Here is a 15,815-nt window from a genome sequence, read left to right on the forward strand (position 1 = left end):
GAAAGGACAAAAAAAAAAAACTAAACTGACAATATACACTACCGTTCAAAAGTTTGGGATCACCCAAACAATTTCGTGTTTTCCATGAAAAGTCACACTTATTCACCACCATATGTTGTGAAATGAATAGAAAATAGAGTCAAGACATTGACAAGGTTAGAAATAATGATTTGTATTTGAAATAAGATTTTTTTTACATCAAACTTTGCTTTCGTCAAAGAATCCTCCATTTGCAGCAATTACAGCATTGCAGACCTTTGGCATTCTAGCTGTTAATTTGTTGAGGTAATCTGGAGAAATTGCACCCCACGCTTCCAGAAGCAGCTCTCACAAGTTGGATTGGTTGGATGGGCACTTCTTTGAGCAGATTGAGTTTCTGGAGCATCACATTTGTGGGGTCAATTAAACGCTCAAAATGGCCAGAAAAAGAGAACTTTCATCTGAAACTCGACAGTCTATTCTTGTTCTTAGAAATGAAGGCTATTCCATGCGAGAAATTGCTAAGAAATTGAAGATTTCCTACACCGGTGTGTACTACTCCCTTCAGAGGACAGCACAAACAGGCTCTAACAGGTACTATTTAATGAAGATGCCAGTTGGGGACCTGTGAGGCGTCTGTTTCTCAAACTAGAGACTCTAATGTACTTATCTTCTTGCTCAGTTGTGCAACGCGGCCTCCCACTTCTTTTTCTACTCTGGTTAGAGCCTGTTTTTGCTGTCCTCTGAAGGGAGTAGTACACACCGGTGTAGGAAATCTTCAATTTCTTAGCCAATTCTCGCATGGAATAGCCTTCATTTCTAAGAACAAGAATAGACTGTCGAGTTTCAGATGAAAGTTCTCTTTTTCTGGCCATTTTGAGCATTTATTTGACCCCACAAATGTGATGCTCCAGAAACTCAATCTGCTCAAAGAAGTGCCCATCCAACCAATCCAACTTGTGGGAGCTGCTTCTGGAAGCGTGGGGTGCAATTTCTCCAGATTACCTCAACAAATTAACAGCTAGAATGCCAAAGGTCTGCAATGCTGTAATTGCTGCAAATGGAGGATTCTTTGACGAAAGCAAAGTTTGATGTAAAAAAAATCTTATTTCAAATACAAATCATTATTTCTAACCTTGTCAATGTCTTGACTCTATTTTCTATTCATTTCACAACATATGGTGGTGAATAAGTGTGACTTTTCATGGAAAACACAAAATTGTTTGGGTGATCCCAAACTTTTGAACGGTAGTGTATATATATATATATATTCCCGGCTAAGTCACGAAGGCATAACAGAACATTGCAATGCATCAGTCAATATAAAGAGTGTATCTTGGAGACTACACTGACCTCTGTCAGCGGTCACAATCCTTTGGTAAGGATGGACCCGCGTATCATGTCGTCTCACTTTAGTAGCCATTGCACCTAGATCATAACAGGTCCACAAGGTTAGAAACCATTCACTTTGAGAAGGGAGAAAAAGAGTCATCTTTTGCAGTAATGACATTCACATTGTTTTTTTTTTGATTGTTTGTTTGTTTTTTTAAACCATACCATTTATGCTGCTTGGGACTACACAATGATACAAAAAAATAATATGTCATACAGAATATAATACACATACAAACACCACACAGACATAACATTTATGCCTAAAAAATGCAATTAAAAAAAAAACAGTACACCTTTCTGAAGTTTTTACTTGGTATTTTTGAATGTATAACTTAGATAATGAAAGTCCACAGTGCTCAGGATTATATAGAGGACTCTATAAAAGGGCTGGGCAGGTGTGTGGAGTGGGGTGGGGGCTCTCAGGCTGTCTTGAAAAATAATGTGATTCTTCCTGTGGGATCCAGAGGGGGATTGAGAGAAATTTGTCTCTTTATTTTGAAAGGTGGTGAAATCAAATAGAGCTCTGATGGTAATTGAATAGTGCCAGACACCACCTGCCTCTCTCAAACCTCTCCCTAGCATTAATTTCCCCCTCTTTCATCGTTTCTCTCCAAGTCAATATGCTCGCTGGCGGGTGAGGCTGTCATTTTCCTCCTCATATTCGTCACAACTCATCTCCTCTTTCCAACTGCGCATGGGCTCTCCTGGTAAAGCCATACAAGCCACAAATAAACTCGCATGAGCCACACTATATGTTCAGAAATTTTGTCTAAAAATTTTAGATTTTAAAGGCTAAGGAGTGTTTAACTCAGCTCTCCAAGAAACAACAATGAAGAGGGGCAGGAGGTGAAGCTCTGATGTAATGGCTGACTCAAACATTTTTTTTAAAATGTGTATCAAAATGCTAGCCAAAATACTCAGCACAGCATGATACCGCTTCTGCACTCTGGAGATCATCTTTCTTTCTTTTTAAGTGGCAGCATCAATATTTTAGATTCAGTTTTTCTGCCAGAAAGGATGGTCGTTCCAGGTGAGTATGAGGGTACACACTGAGGGAGGTTGGGGCCACTGCCATATTTTTTTCTTTCTTCATTACAGTGAGTCTTCAGAGAGATTTGTGTCTGGAGCTCTCATTGGCTAAACAGAAGCCGTTTGGACCTGAAAGATGGGTGCTTTGACCCCTTGACAGAACACTGGGCAAGGAGTCAAAAGCACGCGTAGCACTTGCCGCAGGAAGGAGGATTAAAAAGAAAGTAAAATGTTTCTAAAAGCAAGCTCTTAAGGGGTTTCTTCTGGAGTTGTCAAGGAAAGAATGTGCGTTTTTTTAAATCAGTGTGTTTGTGTGTACGCACACTTCAGTTTTGGCTGATAACTACACAGCCACCTATGCTCTACTCTGAAGTAGCAGATGGCCTGATGATTCCGTATAGTCACTGAAGCCTATGCTGGCTAGATACAGTTGCTTTGCCAACAGGGCCAAGTGTGTGTGTGTGTGTGTGTGTGTGTGTGTGTGCGTTCCACAGGGCACAGTGTTGCTGAAGGCACCGATCGATAGCGTGAGTAAATAAAACGCACTAAGCTGGTGTAACCCTACGAGTTAAAGAGAGAAAAGCCAGTCAGCTGCTCCTGTCCATTTTACACACTGCTCCCAGAGGCACCTCAAGCACACAGGTCAGACGGAATAGCGCCTGTGTCTCTGCTTCTGCCTAATGATGCCATGGCAGCCATTAGAGGTGTGTTGTACAATTAAAGCTGGAGCAACCAGAAGAAAAAGGCATCGAATGTCTGTGTGTGGCACAATGATTCTCATTTGGTTAGATTGCTACAGCCACAATATTGCCTAAATTCAATATATGGTGGTGTTATCAGCAGTGTTCTCCAACCTCTTTGGTTATGCTTGTGTTGTTGGGAATGCATATAATATATGATACACATAATATATAGACCATGCCATAGAAACTAAGGGGAATGTCAGGTATTCGCACTAAGCTAATGTTCAGGAGGGGTGAAACAATAGAGTGGCAAGGAAGAAAAGAAAAAAAAATAGGGCAACTGGAGGAATCTAATGAACCTCCCCAGCAGGAGACAGGGGAGGACTTTCTGCAGGCATCAAGAGCTGCCTGCAGAGAACAGCGCAGAGAGATGATTTCAAAAGCCGCAGAAATCCAAGGGCATCTGCCGCCAGACTGAATATGCCTCCGGGCCAGTGCATTAAAGGGTTAGAGTGCAGCTTGCGTGTGTACGCGAGAGCATGTCTCTGTCAGCATGTCTGTCTCTCTCCTTTTCAAACCGAGGCAAGTCCTATATAAACCTCGCAGAACAGAGGCTAAATCAAAGTGCATATCTGTTTGGTGAAAGAGGAACTAAAAGGGGAAAACAAGCTCACATGAAGACCTTAAATTACAAAAAAAAAAAATCCTTCATTGAGCCTAACCCTGACAGGATGACTTCAGTTGCCCCTTTTTGCCCTTTTATCATCGCGTCCATGTCAGCAATGCAGACAGTCATCCCATTACCAACAGCTTTACCACCACCTCCACCCTGTGAATGTCTGTTTTGTTTTGCTCTTCAGGTGGACACGATATATTTACCTTTCAACAAGTCCTGACTGAGGCTCATGGAAGCCGCATCCAGCACCCCTGCGCCGGGGTAAAACAAGCTGCCCTCCTGTCCGGGCTGGCTAAAGTTGGCTGCTGCGCCTGCTGCACCCATGCCGCCCCAGGGTCTCTTACCTAGAACCCCACTGTGCTCGATGGGGTACTCCAGCAAGGAAGTGGGTGCCAGGGCGTAAGGGTAGTCGTAAGGGGTGGTGTAGATGATCCCGCCGTCCGGCGTAGGGGGCACCAGGGTGGGGGTGCCGTTGGGCAGCATGGCGGCCATCTGAGTGGGCCGGATGATGTTCATGATTGGGGCACCAGCAGGTGTCGGGGGCCGGAGTGCCGGCGGAGGCAACACCTGGCCTGTGGGGGCCGCTATGAGACGAGGGCCCTGAGCGGCTGCTGCCGCCGCTGCAAGAGAAAACGCAAGGGTGGCTGCCATAAGCAAGAAAGTGAAGGACAGCAGAGAGAGATCCATAGAAGTCAGAGAGGACAAAGAGACATTGTGTGGTAGTGTGGTCGATCAAAATCAGATCAAGAAAACAGCAAGAGTGGAAATTCAAAAGCAGGGAAGGAAGAATGGCAGGGAGAAAAGGGGGAGGAGAGGGGGGCAAAAAAGGGAAAATTAGTCCATGCAATGATCACTGTGGTGGACCACATAAGCCACAATCTGTTGCGAAATAAAAAAAGCGAAAATAATAAAAGTTACCCTTCACACCAAAGAACAACAGTGAAAAAACCCCAAAACAAAACATAGAAGGACAATATGCTGCTATCATCCCAATGCAAAGCCATAATTCAAAGCATACCAATCACCATAGCAACTAAGGCTACACATTTATATTGAGATTGTATAGGTGATCAAACATACACAGCAAATAACCAAAGAAACTGAGGAAATGGAACAGTTTACCATTAAGAGGAAACATGTGAGCACACATCAACCTATTAAAGAGTATATCAAGGTATTGGACTAAACTACAGGCCAGGCCTGGACATGAGAATTGGTCACATTGAAGCCACATTAAATTAACTACTGTAGCGAATATTGTTCCTCTACATGGCTAGCTGTCCATTTGAGTGGGGGGCAAAAAGAAAAAAAGTTTTTGACAATTTATTTTTTGGGTTTGTGAGTACCCTCAACTATACCATATGACGAGCATTCACAAAGGCAGGCCACACAAATCGGTGGTGTTTTTTGTAGTCCCTTTACCTTAGTCATGTTGAAGGCCAAATCAACCCATTATACATTCTCAATAATCCATGTAAGAAAATCACAGAAAGTTGAATCAGTTCATCTGGACCTAACGTTTCTTGAGAGAAAGGTTTCATCACTCATCTAAGTGACCTCTTCAGTCTCAACTGACTGCAAGTATCCCCATCCTTATAAACAATACAGTGGCGTAACGATCAGTTTCGCCCAAACAGTGCACCAGCAGATCGAAGAGAAGGGCAACAGCTGCCTAAGCATAAACCAGTGGCGATTTCATATGTGGTGGGAGTTTCAGAATAGTTGAGATGTGTATTTTTCAAACACTGCGTCTCAGTTACTTTCAAACCCCAAAACACACGGTGCCAGAAATTGGTCCATCGCAAGGATCAGGTCCCCCTGGCACAAACAGAGCAATATAGTGTATGCTGTTAAGTGCCGGAAGGATTCCTTGACTTGCACATCGGGGAAACCAACCAGACACTGGCCAAGAGGATGGCACAACACAGAAGAGCTAACGTGTCAGGCCAGGACTCCGCAGTCTACACCCATCTACTGACCAGTGGCCACTCTTTCAAGGATGATGATGTGCACATACTTGATAGGGAGGAATACTGGTTTGAACGGGGAGTCAAAGAGGCCATCTATGTTAAGAGGGCACGACCATCACTGAACCGAGGGGGAGGGGGGCAAAGAGTATATGTCGCCATCTTACAATGCTGTGATTACAGCTATTCCCCAATCCTCTGTGAATAGTACACACATGGCCATTGAAACTCTAGTTAATGGTCATGGCAATTTGCATATGAAAGAGATAGTTGTTTTTGGTCGTTATGCCTCTGTATTGTTTATAGGGGTGGGGACACCTGCAGTCAGTTGAGACTGAAGAAGTCACTGAAGAGGTCACTTAGATGAGTTTTGAAACGTTTCTCTCAAACGCCATGCCCAGATGAACCAATTCAACTTTCTGTGACATCAATTTTACTGCTACATTTAGAAGTTGGGGATTCTAATTTCAAGAAATTTGAATGGGTGTATGAGAACACAATACATTTGAAAGGGTTTATGAGAACACATTCACTGAATTCTGATTGACAATCAAAAACAAAGCAAAGTGTTCAAAGCCAATTATACTCAGCTGCCACCAAGAGAAGAAGCTTTGGAGCAGTTTCGGCTATGCCTTGGCAAATGTAACAAGCATGTGTATGGACTCAGAGATGACATTTGCTGATTAGGGAATGAACAGTGGAGATGCATGAACTAGCATCTAACATGCACAAATGAGCGAGTGGAATTCTGTAGTGTGTTGAAGGCTTAGAGACCACTGTGCCTGGCTGTGATGCAGAGCAAGAGCATCGGGGTGGCAACGGAAGGCACATTTGGATGGATGGAGAAATGTAAGAGGAGAAAGAGAGGGGGAACCAGAAGGATGGACCTGCTGTAGTTCTGTACAAGTGAGTTGTGTAGGTAAATAACATCTGGAATGTTAGAATGAGCTATATGGTAGCCATTAGCTGGTGTGATGGTGCCGTTTTTAACCAAGTACTAATTAGGACGATGTCGATGACTGGTGAGATTATTAGCTTTTCGGAGATAAAACGGGTGTCTGTGAGACATACTTAAACTTGGTCTGTACATTTAAAAGGGTAGTCGTCCCTTGGTGAGGACTGACATGAGATGTACATATGCGAGTGTGCTTACGCGTCTTGATGTTGTTGTCTCTGTACGTCCCGTTGAGAATCGCCAGCTCCATCAGCTGCATCTTCTTCAAATTATCCTCTCCGTCCGCCTGTCAAAATACAAGCACACATTAGCATTAATGTGCATCACAGTAATTACATGAGATACAGGCCATTGCGTGGCTTTTACGGGGTACTTTAAACAATCAATCAACATGATGACCATTTCCCCTTGCTTTTGCATACAAGGGTTATAAAAAGAAAAAAAAGTGTGTGTGTGTGGGGGGGCGCTAAATAATTTGGACCAGGCTTGGGCTTGTTATTCATTCTATACAAGCATTGGTCAGATGGGGTTCAGGCAAATGGAGATGGCGATAAGCTAAAGTGCCGTTGTCACGGTGGAGTGCCTCGTCACTGCCTAAGCGCTGACAGAGGCCCTAAGTGTGAGAATGCATATTCATAATCCATATCAGAACAATAATTACTGTAATTTTCTTTGTTCCCTTGTGCGCAATCAAATGCGCAATAACCGCCTTGGCTAATGTCAGTCCTGTCAATTAATGTTTGGATAAATAAATACAAAAGCAGCAGCCACCGTCATTATCACCAAATTAGCAGACTGAAATTATTCATGGAAAGCAATTAAGATAGTAGCCCTCCTCCCACTCACACCCTATCCATCTATCGTTCCCCCTTTCCTTTTCTTTCCTTTTCCTCCAACAACCCCCCCCCCGTTCATTTCCCATGAAGCTAGCAATCGCTCAATAACCATGACAACACAAAGGCCCTTGTGATTTACCAGGTAGTGCATCATAATTTAAGTAGGACCTTGTTGCGATTCTCTCGACAAACCAAGGCAGGGAAAACCACACCGATCTCAGGCCTTGCTTCAGTATTTGAAATATTCCTTATATAGTGGGTGGGGCTGACAAAGAATGGGAATGTTTAGATGACTTGCTCACGGACCATTTCCTTTTCTTGCATGTGTTTGCAATCAAACACGGACTCGGAGAAAAAAAACATGTGTGCCTGCTCGTGTGCAAATTCACTTGTGCATTCACACAGAAACAGGCAGAGTGAGGCAGCTCGACCTGTTAGCGGTGGCAGTAATAAAAGAGAGGGGGCAGACAGTGATCATGTGCCGACTCCCTTTTCTATCGCTGTGTGGAGTCTGCGTGTTAGAGTAATTCACAGTTCAACATCTGCTCTATTCTCTATTCAGCCAGAGGTAGGTAATGGAAAAAAGGCAGAAAAGGAGAGGAGAAAGAAAAGGGTGTGTGCATGTGGGTGGGGGCTCTAAGGTAAGCCATCCCCTGAGACTGTGTATGAGAGAGACAGAGAGAGTGTGTGAGAGGGTCTCCGTTAACCAAGTCCGAGGCTATGGAGAGAGCAGTCTCATCAGTACTCAGCTCTGCGTGTGCAAGTGATGTTTTAGTGTACCTCGGAGCTGCCAATTAACAAAGCAGGGAAGCTCCCTTTGTCCTGCTTTCCCCTTTGCCGCCGCCTTCATTCTCTTAATGTTTCTATTTTCTTCTAATAGCTGTGTTGCTTTCTGTGGGGTGGTTGGATTTGAGTTGTGTTTAGTCAGAGATTTTTGTTTGGTTTGGGTACAAACTTGTGAAAGTTATTTCGTTTACATGTAGTTGAATTGTGGCATTGTTGAATTGTTAGTTACATAGGTGAATCTGAGTATTGATAATAATAATGAGATTTATTCCAGTTCCGATTGTATGTGATTTCTGTGTGCTTGATGAGGACTTTTATTGCGAGGTTCTATTGGCGAGAGATGCGTGCATCCGGGGTCTCAGTCGGGGAGCTGCTGTGATTGGCTGGTTTGCGTTCTGGGGGTGACGTCGGGAAGGTTGGTGCAGCTTCGGAGTGGGGACTCTTTAGTATGACGGGACGAGGACGGACTGGTGAGTGATTGCGGGAGTGAGTGAGTTGTATTGTGTGTTAGCTTTGAGTTGAGGGTACTTGAATGATGTATGTTTGTATTTTGTGTGTTTTCTTTTTCAAGGTTCGTAACCTGTTGGTTAAAAATAAAGAAATTTTCGACCATTGAGTGACGTCCTGTTCATCCTCGCCTCAGCTGCGGGGCTTGTTTGAGAGTTAGCAGCACAGTTACGAACCACCACGACGGCAGAAGAGTTGCTGAACCGTCGCCTGGACGAAAAAGGTTGTGGTATCCATGTTGTTGGTGTAAACGTAATAAACCCGCACATAAGGCCACTAGGGTCAGCGGGCAGGTGGTGAAATTTCCCTTTCAACGACGTACCTGTTTGTAGCTAGCATGCTAGCTCAGGTCCGTGTAGCTGACTAACGTAAGGGCTCAGCTAGCAGTTTAGGAAACTACCGCTGCTAGCTAAAGTAAGCACAGCTCGTAGGCTAGCTAGCAATTATGAGAGTTAGCAAGGGAAAGCTAACGTGAGTTAGCATCGGAAGCTAACGTAATTACCGTAACAAAAGCTGACGTGAGCTAGCAAGGAAAGCTAGCCCAGCCAGTAGAATAGGAGCTGGTTAACTAAACAGCTACCTGCTGATGCCAGTGATCACATTTAGCAGCCGTCTAAATGAATGGCCTAAGCTTTAGCTTAGTTTTGAGCGTACCTGGGTAGCAAGCCGGCGGGGGAAGGTGAGACCTTCCCCACTTTATTCATTTGTGTTGCTTTCTATTTTGGGCGGTATCCCTGGGGGGACCCCTGGTGAGCCCGGTAACGCCGCTGAAGACTAGTCAGGCTGAGCTAGTCAGGGCAGAAGATTCTGAGCTAGTGTAGGCAGCTAGAGAGGGCGAAAGACTTTGAGTTAGAAAAGGCGATACAGGTACGCTCAGGGCTTAGCATCCAAGGTAAATCAATAAAAATGGAATCACTAAAGAAAGAGAGGACCAAAGTGAAGACGGCGTTCACGAAAAGAGCCAATTACATCCTTAGAATGGCAACAACCATGGTTCGAGATGAGCTGAAAGTTGAGTGGAAATCATTTTCTGATGATGCAAAAAGGGTTTTTTCTGCAAATGATGACTATGAGGCTGGCTTGCTAGCTGAAGCGAACGATGACGCGGAGGCACTGGATGGGCAGCTCAAAGCAGACATAGAGAGAGTAACCAGAGAGTGTGAGCTCAAAGTTGAAGAGGTGAGACGGGCAGTCAAGTCCAGCCTTTGGTCGAGATATGCGGAGACCGAGCTAATATCTGCCATTGGACGGGCAGAAAGAAGCTATGAAAGCGCTGAAGGAGTCAGCCTGAAAGGAGTAACCTACAGCAACGGTAAGGAGCAAAACGCACTCTTGGAAGGTCTCATCGCCAAGGCAGAAAATCTGCTGGCTGTCTGGGAAGAGTGGATCCCTGAAGGTGTTACGTGCGACATGAGTAAGCGGCTTCGGGTGCTGGAGGACAAGAGAAACGAGCTCTGGATCAGGTGGTTGGCAGAATTCGGCAGGGCCAGGAAAAAGGAGGCCGATGAGATCGCCGAGACTGAGAAGAGAGCCGCTGAGGCCAGGCTAAAGGCTGCCGAAGTTAACGCCGAGTCTGAGGAGAGGGCTGCGGAGGCCAGGAAAAAGGCTGCTGAAGCTCAGCAAAGGATGGCAGAAGCTGCCGAAGAAGAGCGTGCTGAGCTAGCTAAGGCTCAGCGGAAAGCATGGGAGGAAGCACATAGGGCCAGTATGGCAAGCCTGGGAGCGGGAGGCGCGCAAGCAGCAGCCAAACCGAGAGTGCGCCTCCAACCAACAAGACTACCGACGTTCAGCGGTTGCATGAGAGACTTCCACCGATGGCGAAGAGACTGGGAGAGTCTGCAGAGACAGGGAGATCCGTCAGAGTCACCGGAAGTGAAAAAATTCCAGCTCCTAGACAGCGTGGAAGAAAAAAATCGCCAAAGACCTCAGACTTTCGAGCTATGATACTGCAGGAGAAATGTTCAGGGTCCTAGAGAACCGGTTTGGGAACAAGACTACCATCGCGATTCAGATAATCAGGGAGTTGGAGAAGTTTCCAGCGGTGAAAGGAAACCAACCAAGAAAGACAATTGATCTAATTCAAGCTGTGGAGAAGGCCCTGACCGATCTGACGGATCTCGGAAATACTGATGCCATAAAGAATCCGCTGGCAATGGAAACTATAGAGAGCAAACTACCTGACAGTGTGAAGATGGACTGGCTCAAATTCGAAACCAAACCCGAGAACGGTGTCACCGCTGATGGTCGCTTTAATGCTCTCTTAAAGTTCCTAAAGGAGCAAGAAGCGGTTTTCGAAAGGTTGGAGCAGTTAAGAGTGTCAGAAGAGCCTGAGAAATCGAGCAAACCGGAAAGGAGGGCGTTCACAAGGGCCACAGGAAGGAATTTGGCAAAAGAGGAGTGCAGCATGTGTGGAGATGAGAAACACGGAGGCAGGATCTTCTTCTGCGAGAAATTCAAAGGGCTCAGCCTAGCCGAAAAGAAAGACGTCATCGAAAGGAATGGAGCCTGCAGGAGATGCTTGGCATCCCATGGTGTGGATGGAGAATGTAGTAACAGGTTCCTCTGCAAGAAGAAGTGCTGCCAGAAAAGAGATGGCTCAGACCACCACTACCTCTTGTGCTCCGTGGAAGGAGGGCACAAAAGTGATGAGAAAAAGAGGGAAGAGCAAGAAGGGGGAAAGAGAGACACAAAGGCAGGAAGGCTCTCAAAAGAACAAGAGAAGGCCCTAGCTGATGTCTCCCCTGAAGTAGCGGAAAGGGTAATAAGGGCATTTACCAACAAGACAACAGCATCAATGAGAGCGAGCACAAACGGTGATGGTCTCCTTGAAGAAAGGGGTTTGACAGAGCATCCAGTGCTTATGATGATCATGGAGGTCACAACCAATGGAGGACAAACTATTGGGACCCTGATGGACCTTGCGTCTGACACTAATTACATTACCCACCAAGCCGCCAACAGACTCCGACTGAAAGGAGAGAAGGTAATGCTGGTCGTGCATGGAGTTGGTGGAATTAAAGTAAGAGTCCAGACAAAAAGGTACTTGCTCAAAGTCAGAATGTGGACTTCAGAGAATGAGTGGAGTCCCCACCAGATCGTCTGTTATTGACTGGACGAGATCGCACAAGCAGACCATGTCGTTAGCCCGCAGCAGCTCAAGAAGTTCTTCCCGGAGGTCAAGACAGAGGAACTGGTCAGGCCAAAGAAAATCGAACTGTTAATCAGCCACCGAGAGGGTAGGCTTGCTCCGCAGCGGATGAAGACAGTGGGAGACCTGGTGTTGTGGGACGGCCCACTGGGCAAGACTGGGGGGGGAGCGCACCCTGATCTGTTCGAAGAGGTGAAGGTATCCATTCACAACTCAAAAACACATTTTGCACGCTCAATGAGAGCAAAAGTGATCAAGGTCGAAGAGATTTCCAGAGAGCCAAATAGCTCCAGAGAGGAAACGCTGGGCCTGGAGCAAGAGAGTGGTGAGGAGATCAGGAACATGGCCACAACCAGCAAGGAAGTTCTTGAGTGTTGGAAATGGGACAGCATCGGAGCTGCCTGTGAGCCGAAGTGTGGAGGATGCCGGTGCGGGAAATGCCAGCCAGGAGGGAAGGAACTAGAAAAGATCAAGGAAGGCCTGACCTATGTGGCTACTGACGACCACAGTGACTCGCCGCACTGGAACGCGGGATACCCCTGGACTGAAGACCCGGCTTCACTTCCAAATGACAGGAAAGTGGTGGAAGCGACATTCTTGAGAACCGAAAAGCGCCTCATGAAGGACCCATTGTGGAGAGCTGCTTACGCAGCCCAAGTACACGAGATGGTGGAAAGAGGAGCAGCCATCGAGTTAAAGAAGGACACAATCAACAGTTGGAGAGGGCCAGTTTGGTACGTAAGTCACCTAATCGCACCGAACCCTCACTCTGTCACCACGCCAGTGCGGCTCGTCTGGAACAGTAGCCAAGAGTTCAAAGGGACGAGCATGAACAACATCCTGCTGAAGGGTCCGGATGTGCTAAACCCAATCCGGGCGGTTCTGCTCAGGTTCAGAGCAGGAGAGCATGCGGCCATAGGAGACATCAAGAAGATGTACAATTCTGTGTGGCTGAACGAAAGAGAGGTTCACCTTCATCAGTTCCTCTGGAGGGACTCACTCGAGGAAGAGAGCAGAGACTTCGCTATCACTCGGGTCAATATTGGAGACAGGCCAGCGGGATGCATAGCGCAGTTGGCCATGAGGGAAACCGCGAGACTGCCCAGGTTCTCTCACATGAGCGACGAGAGAAGAGTGCTTGAAGAGGAGAGCTATGTGGACGACATCTTCACGTCCCACAATGACCCAGGGAAGCTGGACAAGATCACCAGAGGAGTGGAGGAGATACTCTGGGCCGGAGGCTTCTCGCTCAAACCGTGGGTTCGGTCCGGTCAAAGTGGGAGGTGCGAGGGTAGTCAGGTTGGGCAAGCTGTTAAAAGCCCAAGTCCAGAGTCCGGAAGCCTGATGTTGCCCAACCAGCTAGGGCAGGAAGACAACAAGGCTCTTGGTGTTGGATACTACGTGGACAGCGACAGACTCTTCCTGATGGTTTCAATCAACTTCTCCAAAAGAAAGCGGAAGAAGAAGACGGCAAATCCTGTCCAGGGGCGTCTGGATGGGACTGACGAGGCTCCTGTGCACACGGTGAAGGAGGAAGAGTCGACCTCCGCTAAGATTGAAAACAAGGAGAGGCTCTGGGGCGCGGCTATCGTTGATCTGGTTGAGCCTGAAAAGTTCAGTAGCTTGGCCAAGCTCTGTGGGGTGATCGGTTGGGTTCGCCGAGCTGTTAAGAGACGGATGATTCGCGGGAGAGCCATGGAGAGAGCAGAGTGGGAGGCTAAGCACTCGAGAGGGAAGGTGGGCAAGCCAGTTATCGATGTGGGGGAGGTCAGAGCTGCCTTTTGGGACCTATGCTTGGCAGCCCAAGAGGGGGTAGCTTTCCCTGAGTCTACATTGAACAGGCTTGTAGTCGTCAGAGAAGAGATGTCAGGACTACTGTTGTGCTATGGAAGGGTCCAGACCACAGGAGAGACAGGAGTGCCACTGGTTCCGTATGGAGCATGGATAAGCACCCTGCTGGCAGCGAGCGACCCTGTGATGCTGGCCATGCCTCTTCGGGGGGACCTGGCTCCGGGGTCGTTAAAGACTTAAAGAAGAAATTAAAGAGTTAACCGAAGAAACACCACCAAAGAGAAAGCGGTGATTATTAGTGTGGTCTCCTTAGGTCTAGAGTCCAGTAGACCAAGTGGGAGGTGTGTTGCTTTCTGTGGGGTGGTTGGATTTGAGTTGTGTTTAGTCAGAGATTTTTGTTTGGTTTGGGTACAAACTTGTGAAAGTTATTTCGTTTACATGTAGTTGAATTGTGGCATTGTTGAATTGTTAGTTACATAGGTGAATCTGAGTATTGATAATAATAATGAGATTTATTCCAGTTCCGATTGTATGTGATTTCTGTGTGCTTGATGAGGACTTTTATTGCGAGGTTCTATTGGCGAGAGATGCGTGCATCCGGGGTCTCAGTCGGGGAGCTGCTGTGATTGGCTGGTTTGCGTTCTGGGGGTGACGTCGGGAAGGTTGGTGCAGCTTCGGAGTGGGGACTCTTTAGTATGACGGGACGAGGACGGACTGGTGAGTGATTGCGGGAGTGAGTGAGTTGTATTGTGTGTTAGCTTTGAGTTGAGGGTACTTGAATGATGTATGTTTGTATTTTGTGTGTTTTCTTTTTCAAGGTTCGTAACCTGTTGGTTAAAAATAAAGAAATTTTCGACCATTGAGTGACGTCCTGTTCATCCTCGCCTCAGCTGCGGGGCTTGTTTGAGAGTTAGCAGCACAATAGCAGGGCCAGGGCACTAAAAATAAAAATAAAAAACCCAAGCTACTTTTTACTTAATACAGAAATGTGCTGATCTAAGGACAATTTAACAGCTCATATAATATTTGTTCGGAATGAATACTGTCAACACAACCTGAAACACATTCACATGGACACACACCCACAGGCCAACTCGGCTCTCTCTTAAGTAGCCATGGAGGTGAGTAAAGGACCACTTGGCATGCTGAACATGCTATGCTAATTAAACTTGGTCTAGGTCAATGGCTAATGATGATGGCTAGCAAGCTAAACCTCACCCCACCGCAGTTGGAAAGCTAAAATCACTTAATTAGCTGCTGCTCATAAGCTACTACATGTGTACTACATGCATCATGAACAAGCAAACCCTCAAATACCTGCCCATCATGCCTGAAGACAGAGGAGATAATCAGTTTTCCCTTGGTTGTTCCTTTCTATCTGCTTTTTCGCTTGCTCTCCTTCTTTCAGTTAATCTATGTGAAGAGGGAACGGCATCCCTGAACTGGGGGGGGGGGGCGCTAAGAGTACATCTGTCGCCAGCTTACAATGCTGTGACTGCAACCATTCCCAAATCCTCTGTGAATAGTACACGTGGCCATTGAAACTCTAGTTAATTTGCATATGAAACCATTTGGTTTGAGTGGTTATGCCACTGTATTGTTTGTAAGGGTGGGGATACCTGCAGTCAGTTGAGACTGATGAGGTGACTTAGATGAGTGATGGAATGTTTCTCTCAATAAACATTGTGTCCAGATGAACTGATAAAGTCCTCAGTTTGTCAAAATCCACTAATGACTCCAGCAATGAAGACAGCTGGGTTTTGAGTTTCGTCCTTCTTCATAGTTCTCTCTCTCTCTCTCTCACACACACACACACACACACACACACACACATCAGTGGCTCTTTGGAAGTGGGCCAAGCTGACTAGATAGACGAAACTGAGAAGTGAGCAGAGGAAAGAAATAAAGGAGGGCGGGCTAAAGAGGAAAAAGAAAAGAAACACCGACAGGGTGCAAATCATGGAGGGGTTGACTGTGTTAAGCTGTGGCTTATGCTCAACAACAGTAAATCAAACATTACTCAGCCTTTTATTCTTAGTCTGTGTGGAGAGCTGTAGGAACAG

General features: G+C 46.3%; 1 protein-coding gene across 7 annotated transcripts in view; it reads right to left on the reverse strand.

Annotated features, from left to right (window-relative positions):
* Positions 1-15,815, reverse strand: part of qkia (QKI, KH domain containing, RNA binding a) — a 110,876-nt gene that overhangs the window by 4,927 nt on the left and 90,134 nt on the right. The window contains exons 5-7 of one of the 7 annotated variants that reach the window (XM_056295491.1): positions 6,883-6,970; positions 4,107-4,406; positions 1,333-1,407 (exon numbers count right to left, since the gene is read on the reverse strand). In XM_056295491.1, the coding sequence (XP_056151466.1) occupies positions 1,333-1,407; positions 4,107-4,406; positions 6,883-6,970 (463 nt within the window). Of the gene's footprint in view, positions 1-1,251; positions 1,408-3,965; positions 4,407-6,882; positions 6,971-15,815 lie in introns of those variants that run through there. The other 6 variants (XM_056295487.1, XM_056295490.1, XM_056295486.1 and 3 more) reach the window with 6 other exon arrangements.

The sequence above is a fragment of the Lampris incognitus genome, chromosome 16, assembly GCF_029633865.1.
Source record: "Lampris incognitus isolate fLamInc1 chromosome 16, fLamInc1.hap2, whole genome shotgun sequence".
In the NCBI taxonomy this organism is placed as follows: domain Eukaryota; kingdom Metazoa; phylum Chordata; class Actinopteri; order Lampriformes; family Lampridae; genus Lampris; species Lampris incognitus.